At 38.0% G+C, this 15,568-nt stretch overlaps 1 protein-coding gene across 8 annotated transcripts in view; it reads left to right on the top strand.

Annotated features, from left to right (window-relative positions):
* LOC105391556 (solute carrier family 12 member 6) overlaps nt 1-15,568 on the top strand; it is a 355,094-nt gene that overhangs the window by 298,845 nt on the left and 40,681 nt on the right. Inside the window, exons 1-2 of one of the 8 annotated variants that reach the window (XM_038112935.2) lie at nt 1,801-1,944; nt 4,244-4,384. The exons of the other annotated variants lie outside the window; for them this stretch is intronic. Coding sequence (XP_037968863.1) covers nt 4,303-4,384 — 82 coding nt within the window. The 5' untranslated portion in view covers nt 1,801-1,944; nt 4,244-4,302. Of the gene's footprint in view, nt 1-1,800; nt 1,945-4,243; nt 4,385-15,568 lie in introns of those variants that run through there. 8 annotated transcript variants of the gene reach the window in all.

Below are 15,568 nucleotides of genomic sequence, written 5' to 3' on the forward strand. Positions count from 1 at the left end.
TTTGATGAGGGATAATTTTTCGACAGAATATAGAATAAATAAGACCGAATTTTAAATGGTACCTACAGTATAATATTATTATGATTACTGTTTCCGGAAGTATGAGGAATACCTTTATGTATAATGTTTCAGTGCAAACACTTTCTGTCAACGGTGTTTTTGAGGCAATTATAAATACACTTTTCAGGGCTTGTTCAATTACTGTATCTGTTTTTAACTATGTAATATTTTGTGTCGTACCCAGCAATCGAACATGAAATGCTGGTAAATATACAATATATGCCTGCTTATTCTAAGAAATTCGTAACTGTAATATTTTAACAAAAACTGAAACAATAATGTAAAATCTGGCAGCGCAACTGGAACGATATACTTTCTACCAATTAAAGTAATGAATGGTCTTTCTCAATTGAAAAGAATAATCATTCTTTCGAGATATTTCTCTCGTATAAGTCTCGTAAATCTACAGCGGTCTCTATCAATACCGCGCAGATATCATGAAAGCAATCTTCTTCGAAGGTACGATATCCTGTAAGATTTATATCTCGCTGATTTATTTTATTCAACAGATACTTAACTTTCCTACTTATTTGTTTACGTGTCCGAGATTATATATGATAAAAACAAGAAAATTACATCCCTTGACCGATCAATTTCAATTCGGATGACAATGACAGATTACGAAGCTGTTGTTTATGTTATATTGATGATTTGATTAATTATAAATCTAGACGCAGCAATAATTATTATGATAGCAGCAATAAGATATCTTGTCATATTATGTCAGAGTAGGGTAATTCTAAGTAAATAGTCTGCATAACATTATCGTTAGGGGTGTGATACTCGTATTCTATTGTATTTGGTCATCAAAGTCGACACTCGGCGCTCAGCTCGCCTCTCGCGTCGCTCTCCCACCGATGTCTGTCGACACGTCACACGCACACAGACACACATGGACTCGTGGCTACTCTCACCCACACACACTACATCATAATTTCCCCAGGCACTGCCGACGAAAAAATGGAACCGCCTTTTATTCCAGCCAGCATAGTGCGCGACGTTCCCCGGAATCTGTGATTTCAGCACTCCCTCGCCTCTTATTTTTCACCAGCTTTTGTCGACTCGGACTCGCTCCAGGTTCGAACTTCGCATTGTGCAGCTATTCGCACTCATCTACGTTTGTGCGGGAACAATGTCATTTCACCGAAATGAAGCTCCCATAAGCAACGGGTTCGTAACTTAATATTGAACGTTATTAAAAGCAATTACTTTATTCGTGGTGTAACTTTCATTACCAAAAATAACAGAAGATAACTCTTATAATGAACAAAATGCCTACTTAATCAAGGCCCGAGAAGTTTCGGGAATGGAATAATTTTCTAAGTAAAACTTCGGACGTGGCTATAAGATCTGTTTCATTGAGAAAATAGGCTTTATCAGGCAATACAAAAAGTTTGCTTTTGTCAGAATTTTACGAGTCCCGGCAGTAACAATGTTCCTTCAAGTCATCAGGGAGTATTAGGCAAGCAATGTCGTTCCGAGAGTTACAATGTAGGCGTAGCGTCGTAAATCAGCGGCGGGCCGCGGCGGCGACACGGCCGCGGCGACACGGCAGCGGCGCCGTACACTCGGCGACCGGTCGAGATGTCTGGAAAGGCCGCGTCCTGAGAGTTGATCCGCTGTACCGCGGTTATGGCTTTTCCCGGCGGCAGCGGCGCGGCGCATGCGCGGGCTCGGGGCGGGGGCGGGGGCGCAGGGCGCGGCGCAGCCTCCGGGCTGCTGCACTCCGCCGCCGCCGCCGCCCGCATCGACCCGCCCGGGCAGCGTCCGGGCTATCGCGCGCTCTCGTCCACGCGCGCCCCGCGCCCCGCGCCGCGCCCCACGTGCCCCAGGTGCCCGCCAGGTGCCCGACCAGCCCGCCGCGGCTCCGACCCACCAGCTCCCGTTACGTAACTGCCCGCGCTGGTCTCCAGCCGGCTCCCGGCCATCGCGCCAGCTCGCTCCTCACACACACTTCGACAAGTTTGTGGTTATCCCAGTTAGATCAACAGGATTAATCGTGCAGTTCGTGTTCTTAAATTCGCGAAACGTTAAAGTTAAAAATACAAAAAGATAGGTTATGAGAGGCTGTGCCATAATCGCCACTACGGAGACACACACATTTACATCGTTGCCGCCGTAAAATTTTAGTTGGTGTTAAGCAAATCTGAACTTTACTGTGTAATATTTACGGCACAATATTTTATAAGTACAGCCTTTAAAAACGACAGATATTGAAATTGTAACAATGAGAGTGTTTCCGGTAGTATTTCATGTTCATTTTATTTTGAGTCATTCTCACGCAGCTTGATTGTTCGTAATTGAATTTTTTATTCTCGGGTATTGTGTTCTCTCCATCTCTCTGTCTGTGTCCGTGAACTTAGCATATGATTAATAATTCTCTGCTAATAGTGAGTAATGAATAGGACCGTGAGCCGCGCCAATGTCGGCTAAAACGGCACTTTTCAGTTTCACTTTCAGCCGCCGCCGCCGGCAGGCTAATTCTGTTCTGATGCAAATAATTCACCCTCACCTACAATAGCAGACAGGGTTGGCAGAATAATTGAACCATTCAGACAAAAAACACAATAACATGACACAGGAGAATTAAAAGATGTTTTATCCATAATGTCAATGAGATAAAAAAACACAGTGGGAGTCATATTCGATAGCTACTTAGTCTATTTACGCAATCTTGTAATATGTTAATTTCCCTGAAGATCCGCAGACGACCTCGAAAACTCTTATCTGATTATTTCCCCGAAGATTCATTTGAATAAATTAGGCGCAGGCAAAAAAATACGCCATAACTTTAGGACTGGAAATTATATAAGTGTCAGTTCTGTTTTTACGGTATGATAATAATAACTGATCTCGTTTATTTTTCTGATTATCTTTTATTTAACTAGTAGGCCCATTGTTTTTTTATTTAAATAATAAATATACGTGTTACAAGATTGGAACAGCAAATAATCCGATACAAATAACGATGATAATAATAAGTAGAGTTTGTCAAAAATATGTATACTTTAGAATGTGAGGCAGCCCTACGCGGCCGCCGGCCGTCGGCAGCTCGCAGGTCCAAGTTTAGGCTTTGTTTACTTACCATTTTATTTGCTTTGCCCGGTTTGCAATTCAAATGTTAAAAATGTTTAGGCCTAAAATAAAATGTAAAGGAGAACGTTTTGGTATTGATTTAAAATACGTTTTTAGGAATAAATAGATATTATTATGTATTTACCTTCATGAAGCTCGCAGAAGTAGTTCATTCCTTTATAAATACCTATTAGATACGTGTAATACTATAATGAAATATTGACAATATTAATCCAACTTTTCTACTCAGGCCTTCTAAATACAAGTAATAATGAGTTGGACGTCTTGTCCAATAACCCAATTACCGAACCCAACTCACGTCTAAGTATTGATAGATGAGAGTAGTTTGTTACATGATAAACGGTAAGACAAGTACACGATTTATCAATATAGACCACGAAACATTTAGGAAAGGTGTAGGCTGCCTATAATAGGCTCTCTTTAGCCCGCAAGTTTTGCTTTACATACTAAGTTTTATGACAATAATGAAATAGCGTTAGCTACCTGAAAAATTAACATTAGCTCCTGTTTAACAGTGTATCTCTGTAGTATTCTATGAAGAAGCAATGCGAAAGTATGCTACTAGCTGGGCAATGCTTACGGATATTTCCTATTTGATCCATTTATCTATCGTTTGAAACTACATCTTATCAAATATTAATGATTTCTTATTTTCCTGTATTCATCTACCGATTTTAAGTTAAATAAATCCATACATGTGTGTTATACCAAGTCATTTAAAAGCTAAACTACTTTAGCAAAGCCTTGCACTTGCTAATTAAACAGAACCTACACATCTCAGCACTAATTAATTAACCTGTTTTAGCAATTACTATTGACTGCTCCGTGTGTTTGTCCATGCCGTGTCAACACGACAAACAGAGGCGAGCAAATACCGCGTGATCGAACAATTAATACATAGCACACACGAATTACATAAAAGCGACCGCAACTCTGTAGGCAAAGGATTTAGTTTATAGAAACTGACTGACTGACTAATATTTAGGAATTGGTTAGTGAGTAAAAAGGTAAATAGTTGAGATACGAGTGAGACACTCGGAGGGCCGCGGTTGGGGGCTGGTCGGTTGCTGACGGTACTGCTCCACAGTGATGCCCGGAGGCCGCTGCCTGTAGTCGGTTGTTGCAGTCCGTACTGTGTGAATCGCGATGAGTTCTGAGAAGGAGAAGATGGCGGCCGAGACCAAGTCTCCGTCGAACAAGAGCAACTGCGCCTCGCCGGGGAAAAAAGGTAACGTATATTTAAGATATTTAACACATAACCCCAGATTTATAACACATGATTATAATATGTATGTATAAACACTCACGCCTTTTTCAATGAGATACTCCCTTGAAGGGAAGGCACAGGTGGATTGCTCCCTCAACTTGGTGGATTGGGATCGTCAATCCATCCTTTGGGTATGAAGAAGTCCCGAATCTAACGTCAAACAAATCGTTACTTCTTCGAGCTATACTTCAACGTAGCGAATTCGAAATACTCTTAAATAGAGGTAGAATACTGTAGTGGTACCTGCGTATTCATCCTATATGTCCAAAATAATAGACTCCTAAGACAAACTAATTTTAAAACACAGTGCTAAATTATCATATACGTACCACGTGCTCTTAGGGTGAAGAGAAGAGAGATATATACAATTATACAGATAAAAGATTTTGCAAGTCAGTGTATTTTGTAGGGAACCGATCATAATATTTATAGGCGGAGGCCGTGACCGGTCAGGCGGGCAAGGCGAAGGGAAGACAGTGCGGAAATAAGCCCACACATCATTTGTCAGGTTTCGCGCCCGCTCGAACGCGCTCTAAGCCGCCCAACGTGATTGCAGCTGCAGGGGGGTCACTCTATATGATGAATAACATAGCTTTAGGAGCTCAACTAGCTACGCGAGCCACGTTCGTTCGGTTTTTCGTCAGTATAGAGTAACCCTTCAGCTCCGAATTACTATGCGCTGCAGCGCTGACCGGACACACAAGGCTGGTAGAGGCTACGAGCGAGAAATTAAAATAAATGGCGGTTTTCTGTTTTAAATCAAAGCAGAGATAGAGATTTTGTGGTGTCCGACTTTTTTACGTGACCTAATATATTGAAAGACTAGCTACAATTTCCCAATTTCATTAGTAATCAAATCAGATACGTATGTACCTAACTCTTTGACTTTGAAGTCCTTGATTCTACATAATACAGTATATGCTATGCCTGTATGCTACATATCCGGTCCCCCTTCATATCGTACATAGTCGTCATGTCATGATACTCATGATATACGGCCCGACCCTGTCCCGCAATATAATAGTCTTGTTATCTGCGTTATTAACAAACAGACCGCACTCCTAACGTCATTATAACAGAAATAACTATTTACTCTAGAGATTAGAGGTGCAGCAGTGAACCAAACCCCTCATGACGAAGACTGCGATATTATCTACCGGCATACCAGTGTCATTATTGACATTATTGATTGCTTTACTAATCTTATCTGAGCATTTCTTTTTCTCAGTGACAGTGTATTTCGGATGGTACGGATGGTAACTTAGTTTTTGACTAATTGATTGAAGGTTCGACTAAAATCTTTCAAAGATGGCTGAAAATTTTGGAGGATTTCTTGTTTCTATTCTACTTTTTTTCTCATAGTCAATGACTTATCTCTTTTTGAAATTAATATTTAACGAGTGTCTAAGAGGCTTGACTACCACTACTTTCCACGTTACTATAGTATTTGAGCCAGCATCAGATTTTTAATTAAGAAGATCTGGTTGGGTCGCCGCCACCGTCACCGCCCGACGCCCGCTCTGCGCCCGCTCTCCGCCCGCCTAGCGCCGCCCGCCCGACGCCCGCGGAAACAAAGTCCTCTCGCGCTCTGCCCACTCTAGGAACATTAAATTCGGCGTCCCTTTGTGCCGCACAAAGGACTTTCCGAACGAATCCAGCCGGCTTTTTGGCACGCGATAATGTTGAATTTGGGTCGTTGGTCACGCTCTCAATTTTAAGCTTTGACGGCCGAAAGAAACAAAGAATTCGCAAACAAATAGCTACCTACCTACCGACAGCGGAAGTAGTGCTCCAAGTAAGAGGTTAAATTAAAAAATCCAATAAAGAATACAAAATATAAATAAAAGAGCCTGACAAACTTTTGAGTCCTTCGTAGTATAAGTTTTTAAATTGAATTGAGTAGCCCCGGCCGCCCTGCCGCCGCCGCCGCCGCCCCGGCTCGTCCCGGGCGCCCCGCTGAAGCATCCCGGCTGTCTTCTTACATAATAAATAAACTGAAGACGCTCGCTTTGGCTGAAAAAAATCACTTAACTTGGAGACACTCAAATTATGTGTGGATTTTTCATTCCCATTAGGATAATCTGGGTCTTAGGGTTACGAATTAAAGTTACGAGTGGCCCGGCCCCTCGGGACGCAAAAGTCAATCTTAAGTTGGAGGTAATTCTGCCTCGTGAAAGTTACAAGCTGATTTAGATTAAAACTCTTCTTGCTTGTTAGGATTCCTTTTCGGGAACATTCAGGTAGGTGGAAACCATAGTTTGGGGAAGTTTTCATGAGATTTTCAGGAGTCGGTCCGTGCTGGGTTGTGGAAAATCAGGACTTACTTTTTATCTCGCGTTCTACCCGTTTCATTAAATATCTCGATAGCCTGGTACTGTTGTGTGGCCTCGATAAATTAATTTTAGCCATATATTAGCTAATATTTGATGGGTGTGATACATATACATGTGTTTATTACACGATATCAATCCTATTTTATTTTAGTTAAACTCTGTACGGGTTATCAAAAAATATATATAACCACTAGGTACAAAGTTGTTCGAGCTGACCCCCTGAGTCACTCCGTTATGGCTTACTATACCACTTTTGCAATGCCCTGTTACAGCTGTGTATTATAATCAAGCACCTCTACGCGGGACTATTTTTTACCAGTTCCCCAGTGATTATTTTAAATCGTAGTTTTGACCTAAATATTTCGTTACTCCTTTTCCGATCTCAAAGATGATTAAATCGTGTTCCATTTAGTCTCGGGACGACACAAAGCGACACGATGTCATGCCTTTGCTAAAAATGAAATCAGATTGAAACAGATATACGTTATAGGTACCTACTACAGAATTGGAAACTGAGAATGAAATGGATTTCAATTAGATTTGTAAAACCTTAATGTTATCCGAGAATTTACCTAGTTCTGTCGCCATTTGCGTATAAACGAATAATATAAATTATTCAATATTATACTTGATTCGAATTCTGGTTTTCAGTTCAACGTGTTTCTACCGACCGAAATTAAAGCATTTTCCTACTTATGGTCCCGCGATTGATTAAAATAGGTATAAGTATGTACAAAGATGGGTCTTCATTCAAATATACAACGTAACGCAGCTAAAATGGAAATATAAACAAAAACCAATCAACATTTTCATTTTCCCGATGAAAATATGAAACAAGGGTGTTATTCGCTTATCTATGGATTATTCCGTACAACAAGTAAACAACAATACAAGCTTTGCATGGAAATCCTATTACTGAATGTTAGCTTTGTTCCTTGTCATTTTGCACCTGGATAATGGGCTATATATTTGTAATAAATCATAATAAACAGAAATCGAAAGTAACCACCTTCAAATTAAGGACTTATTCTTTGGGCATCTAGGTATGTAGATAATTTATCAATGAAACAAATAGGAATGGTCGAATGGAGAAATCATCCAGACATAAAATAAACTGGAATGCCCGTATAAAGAGATGTAAATGGGTGTTATCTACTGAATAGATTTAAAACGAACTATATTAGAGTCTTTGTATTTGATTTATAAACAAGAAAGTGACAACCAACTAAACGAACCAGCCAATTAGAATCAAGTACTGCCGGTACATGAATAGCTCCTTAATTTGTTTCGAGCGCAAACTTTTCTAATCCCAAATTTACAAGCAACTGTCCTTTTCTGGAAACCCCGATTTAATCATATCCGAGTACAACGAAATTCACTGTTACACTTCTTGCAAATTAAAGAAGATGTTTCAAGACTTCGTTTCCATAAATCCTGCCTGTCTGAATAATGGAGAAAGAAAGTTAGCGCAGTTTCTTCAGGCTTTCAACGGGATAGTCTTAGTCATTTGTCTGTGCCACGGTCCACGTGCCATGTGCCGGCTCATGCCACGGTTACTGTACAGAAGTCGACATTCCGTGAATAACCAGCTACACTTACAACCGTAATATGGTGTAGTTTCGTACGGTGCGCTAAGGGTTTCATTTCAAGAAAGTAAATGATCTACTTATTGTTTTGTATGCATACCTAAAGAAATTTTAAGAAAAAATATCTCCGTATTAATTATGGAAGCAATGGAATCGGAACTGGGTAAGAAAATTTTGTTCAATTTACATAGATTAGTACAAATTATATTCAAATTGCTGTCTAGGAAGTCATTGTATAATTCTGGAGATTGAAAACTAAATTAGACCATCAATAAAATTATAATATATAATTTTGTTGTAAAAGGTTTTTTCTCTTGATAATATTTTCTCTTCACTTTAATCTTCGCCAGCGAACAATCGCTCTTGTTGATTTATTAATTTTCTTGCTGATATTATTCGTGATGTCCCAAATATGGATGATGTCGGCCTCCAGCCATTAATATTGATTGCCTTCTGATTTCTCCGAATAATTTCATCACAATCCTGAATAACTTATTTTCATCAGAACTTCCTGGAGATTCTTTTTATGGTACGTAACATACTTATGTACATGGTCATTATGGAAAATTCTCATACTGGATCCAATAGATATTATCTGTATATTTTATAGGTATATTATGTATGTATGAGATATACTTATTATGTATAATATATTGTATATATCGGTATATTTGTATATATATTTATATAGGTTTATTAGGTATAATATTAAGTGACTTAGGTTTACTACTCTTTTCCTTTTTTTTTTTATTCTTTTTTGTACACCTTATTTTTTTTTATCCTATTTTTCCTGTACCTCCTGCGGGTTGACTGGCAGAAAATGCTTTTAGCATTAAGTCCACCCTTTGTACTTTAATTAGTAATATTTGTACAATAAAGAGTTAAATTAAATCCATTGACTAGTATGGTGACTTCTTTCATTTTTGAACGAAGAAAACGATATGAAATTGCACGATAGGAATGTCGTAGAGCGTAGCTTTTAGACCACGTACTACGTACTCATGTGGTACACATCATAGTACTCATACTGTTCTTTTTTGGGTTGATTTTCTTTATTTCCTTGTTCTGGCTGTTATAGTGAGACCACGGACCAAAAAGTGTTTCCGACAGTTCGAAAAATCACTTGTGTGACTCGGAATAAAGGTAATAATAGACGGTCGAATGGTGTAGTGGTTAGTGACCCTGATTGCTATGCCGAAGGTCCCGGGTTCGATTCCCGGCTGGGGCAGATATTTGTTTAAAGACAGATATTTGTACTCGGGTCTTGGGTGTTGATATTTATATATAATATGTATCTATCTATACATTTGTGTAAATATATCAGCTGTCCGATACCCATATTACAGGCTCTGCCTAGTTTGGGGTCGGATGGCCGTGTGTGAGATGTCCCCACATATTATTATTATTATATAATAAGTCCTGCATGCGCCTAAATCGGGAATAAGACTACCATGTCCAAGCTTTATTTATCTCTTTTCTCTTGGCAGAACAATTTATGGATTTTCGCGGCGATAAAATTTTATCTGTGAAAACTCAATGTGTCGTAATAAAAGTTTTTCCATCGCACTATAAAACTACGAGTACTTTTATGATACTGCTCCTGGTGACTACAAATACTATAAAAATATTTTTGATGTGGTCAGCACTCAGTTTATTAAATGAAATCAAGAAAAGCAATTGTACTTAATCATCTTTATTGTAGTTAATTGTAATTTTAAGGAATGACTAGTCGTCGTACTAACTGTAACAAGTTTCAGAATCACATTTCGTAACATCCTAATCCTAACTAATATTATAAATGCGAAAGTAACTGTGTCTGTCTGTCTGTCTGTCTGTCTGGTACTCTTTCACGCCAAAACTACTGAACGGATTTGAATGAAATTTGGTATACATACGGTCTAGACCCTGGGAAAGAACATAGGCTACTTTTTATCCCGGAATTCCCACGGGAAAACTTTTTAAGGCGAAGCGAAGCGCGCGGGAACAGCTAGTTTTGTAATAAAATAAATAAAAAATACCAACATACTTTCCCATTTTCTATTTAACTGAAAATTATAAAATATTGTACATTTCAAGCCACTTTGAATACTTTATCAGTAATCTCGAGATAGTAACTTGATGAAAGGACTTAGCATAATAAGCACTGATTTGTTCAATGGGATTACTAGAAAGCTAGTTTAAGCGTAAAGACTAGAATGCTACAAGTACTTCTCCTTTTGATCACTCGGTGTAACAGGATTTCATTTTCAGCAGACTGAAAATCTTAAAGATATGATAAAAGGCCGTCTTTTCATAATTTCTTAAACGCTTCAAAATTTAATTTTATATAATTTATAACAAACTAGCTGTTCTTGCGAGCTTCGCCTTAAAAAGTTTTCCCGTGGGAATTTCGGGATAAAAAGTAGCCTATGTTCTTTCTCAGGGTCTAGACCATATGTATACCAAATTTCATTCAAATCCTTTCAGTAGTTTTGGCGTGAAAGAGTAGCAGACAGACACAGTTACTTTCGCATTTATAATATTAGTTAGGATAAACACATCATTGTCATAATCAGCTCGTAATCGTCCACTCCTTGATCTAGGCTCTTTCCAGGAGTATCATAAGATTATTTCCTCGGCCTTCCCAATCTAACCACAACACGCTACCTGCCTAAAGTCATCGGGCGCCTGGTGGTGTGAAGTGGACTAGAGAAATAATTACTTAGAAATACATTTTTGAATGAATACGGTCAAAATCTCTCTGAATCTGCACAGTCACCAATAGAAGGTTGGCTAGTATAATTTTCAGTCGCAGAAAGAATTAGGGCAAGGGTGGTAGACAATAGTTGGCAAAGTGCCGAGAGAGGGACAGAACCGAACCGGGACCAATCTACTGGAAACCCGAACCCATCCGTATCTGATCCAGCATTTAGATGTCTGCAGAATTTATCACTAGATTTATGTTAAACAGCTCTACAGACTCGATGTAGGTCAAACTTCAGCAATTCGCATAGTGAATGGGACTGAACTGGCGAACTACCCCTACTTACGTCTCCTGCTAAAGTGTGTTCATTTGTTTTTCATAGGATAGTAAGGATACTCCACTACAGTGAAGATTCCAACGGTGTATATTAAATACGAACTATATAAAAAAGTGTCGCTTGCAGAGCAAGTATGGTTTTGTTACACGTTGAAGCGGGAGTGTATGGGTATACATATTTTTTTTATAATTTTCTATACTCAAACAATATCTTTATTATGCTCCGTACACTCAACTATGGTCATTAAAAGTAGTAAAAAGTCTCACTCAATAGAATTATTTTCCCTTTTCGTTCATACTGTACCGAAAACACGAATGCCGTATCGAAAATCAATTTGCAGTCCCAAATTGTTATTTCGGTAAGTAATTATTTTCAAAATAATCATGACTCTGAACAGAACAGCTTAATCTACAGTTGTATTGTTCTGTATAATGCCATCCCCGGTGAAGCTGTAGCGCTTCTGACAACGGTGAAATTAATTATCCATTGGTAATTGAAATTCTGAATAATCTATTTGGGTTGTTCTTGCGAACTCAAACTAAACTGCCTCAAATCATAATTTGAAATATACAATGTTGCTGCGACCGCGAAAACGGTATAGTAATTGTCAGCTGATAAGTGCCTTCTTCTATTAGAGACCCCGCAGACTGCAGACTTTTAGTCGGCCGATAGTTGGGTCGGGCTCTTAATCAGTATGGAGATGTATGGCAGTGCACGCACACAAAACGATTAGGTATCGGCCGATACCTCCATACTGATTAAAGCCCGACCAAACTATCGGCCGACTAAAAGTCTGCAGTCTGCGCTCACTTAGTGTTAGAAGCTTCGTGACTCTCTCAGAGGCCGTACGGCGTATCGCCAGTTAGCTTGTAGGTAAATGTGCAGGTTTCCCTTCTATATTTTTCATCACCATGAGCTCTAGTATAGTTATCTCAAAAATATTTTCATATTTTAATCGTACAAAATAAACATGGCTCAAAACGATAGCGGCTGAAAGCTATATCACCACTTCCCATTATAGCCGACTGCGGGCAACCAAATTACACAGCCGTAGTCGTGTTTATCAATATTTTATTAAATTACGGTATCTCGTTAAAAATTCAGCACAATTCCATAACCATAAAAAGTAATCCACTCTCACGGTAACTACCGTTTTCGTTTTATCGTTTTCGCATTATTAATTTAAAAGGATCGTCGCTATTATACGATCCTTAGTTGAGCAGTGCATTCGGGGCGCTGTTAAAAAGTCATAAATTAATGTCTATAGCTTCTCATCCTACATACTATATACAAAAAAAAACATCATTTTAAAGCCTACATATAATTTTCGGTTCTTATTTCGAACATATACACTGCCATTCAAACTGGTTCAAACTTAGGCAGCTCTTTTTAAAACAATGCGTGGCTAAAGACCGCTAAAATACGCTCAATTTCCAGTAAGGTATGTCGCGACGTAAGCCGCTACATGATATATACGAGTATACATCTGAAAGCTATAACAAAAACAAATTGTGTTCTAAACCGTTACTCGCACTGTTCGAAGTTCCACTTGGCACTGAGTTGAAGTCGTGTTCGCTAAAGTGCCTAGTATTCCGAAGGAAACGGACATCACCTTAGGATGTGGTCACACTGCAGTGTAAAGAAACATGTTAGTATTTATTGGTAGGACAATAGCTCAACCCGTTTTATAACTATACTAACTAGTAGGTAATGTATGGGCATTATTCTTTAAATAAAATCGATAAATACAGATACACCGCCTTTGTCTATTTACTTACACTTAAAGATTTATCTCCCAGTATAGCTACAGCCTTACACGCTTGCTCTAGAATGTATATACTAAATCTATTTACTTCGAGTGGAAACTGCAGCTCGGACATTTTTACAACCAACGTCCAGCCGAGATCACTCCAACAACATAAACTACACGATGTAAATCTTACCAAGTACGTAGTTACCTATCTCCTTGTGGTAAAGTTTAAATCGAGAAGCTACCGACTCTATATCTATACAGCAATGAGAGGTTTAATTATAATCTACTCTTTTACAGGAAAAATATTCAAATTTTTTTACGTTCACTTTAAAGGGATTGTGAAAAATTCGTGAGATGAAATTGGGAACGAAATTGTGCTAAAGTGTTGGGAGAATCCAGTAGCGAAAACAAGTTCTAGCTGATTAGTTTACAAAACATCTTTTCATTTGGTACTAAAACTTTTGAGGGACTCAAAAGATAAGGCCGGCATGGAGGATCCTTTACCTAAGAACTGAGGTTAAAAAGCGAAGGGAGGAATGATTCAAAATGTTGACACCCTCTTGCCGAAATGACGTGATAATATAAGCCGTCGTTCTAAACACATTTTGTTTGTAGATAACACAGAATGTGACTAACGGGATATCCTGAATAATATGTACGAGTAATTTATAACAAAATGCCTCTTCGGTGAGGCGCATGTCACACACTTGAACGATTTCAAGTAAAGTACCTCACAATTTCAAGTCGTCTTGTTTACGCCGCAAACTCGGTAGACTTCAACTCATTATACTTCGTTAATGTGATCGGATCGGAAGCCCCATCACGGCTGAGTGGGCCCATGCAAATAGCTCTATCGATCTCGGATTTACCACATAAATAAAGGAACTTCACATAATATATTAGGAAGTGCTTAGCTATTACGTCATGCGTTTCAGGCGTACTCAGTAATTATTAAATCTGGGCGCTCGTATACTTACTGAGTATACTTAATTTATGCTATACAGGGTTATTGGTAAGTAGACCTGATCCTTTCAAGAGGTGATAGAGGAAGGCATTTCCAGTCGATTGAACCCAATAATGTATTATCCTAAATTTAACCATTTCTAAGATATTTAATTTTTAAGGTTTTTAAATTTTTTTGCCAAAATTTTATGCTTAAAACCGAAAATAAAAACAACTAGCCATATTTCACAATACCTCAAAATAGATACACATTTGAAAAAAATATTCAAAACGCAAAAACAAATAAATTCAATTAAAAAAGAATTTCACATAACATTTTTTTGACCATTTCAGCTTAAAAACATGGTCAACTAATAAGCTTTCAAATAAGATATTTAAATTTCAAGTCGATTACGGTATCACCAAGATATGGCCAAAACAACCAGCACAGACGGACCAAATTCAACAGGAAAACTAACAAAATTAGCCCAATTTAAAGGTTAAAAGTGTGATTGTTTTCAGTCCTATTGACTTTAGTATGGAAACCCCTGTTGAGTTTTCTCCGCTTTCTCTGGTTGTTTTAGCCATATCTTGGTTATACCTTAATCGATTTGATATTGAATTATCTTGTTTTAAAGCTTATTATTTGACCATGTTTTTAAGCTGAAGTGCACAAAAAAATGTCATATGAATTTTTTTAATTTAATTTATTTGTTTTTGCGTTCTGAATAGTTTTTCAAATGTTTAACTATTTTGAGGTATGGTGTCTAATTTAAGACGAATAATGCACATTTGATTATTTTAATTACTTTATTAAGGTGTTACTTAAGCAAAACAACCAAAAAAAATTTTGAAATATGGCTAGTTGTTTTATTTTCGGTTTTAAGCATAAAATTTTGGCAAAAAAGTTAAAAACCTTAAAAATTAAGTATTAGAAATGGTTGAGTTTCGAATAATGCATTAGTGGGTTCAATCGACTGAAAATGCCTTCCTCTATCACCTCCTGAAAGGATCAGGTCTACTTGCCAATAACCCTGTATGCTTGTAAACTCTGAAACTATAAAATATGTGCTTACCGGAAATAAAATGTATGGATATGACATGTCAAAATATGACAGTTGTGATAGGTTTTATAGTCATGCTATATTTTACAAAGTATAAGTATAATCCAAATCCAACCGATTTACACCATCAATCATAGTAGTTTGGTTTATTAATTAAACTTAGCCAACCACTGAGGATTAATGAAGGGCTTTAAATTTTCATTATGATCCGCTTTCATCCCGCCAGAGGGAGTATGAAGACTATTCCAGACTACGAAACATTTATATAGAGTTACAAAAATGTAACACATCAGCATCTACATAATAATATTTATTTTAAGTACCTTACAATTTCTATAATAGTATTTCCACAGTTCGATTGACCCAGCCCATGGAATGTTTCATCCATCGAACGGATCGTCTACTAATTTTTAGGTGATTTATGGACAAAATGTTTTTAGGACGAAA

This window comes from Plutella xylostella, chromosome 5 (genome assembly GCF_932276165.1).
Source record: "Plutella xylostella chromosome 5, ilPluXylo3.1, whole genome shotgun sequence".
Lineage (NCBI taxonomy): Eukaryota > Metazoa > Arthropoda > Insecta > Lepidoptera > Plutellidae > Plutella > Plutella xylostella.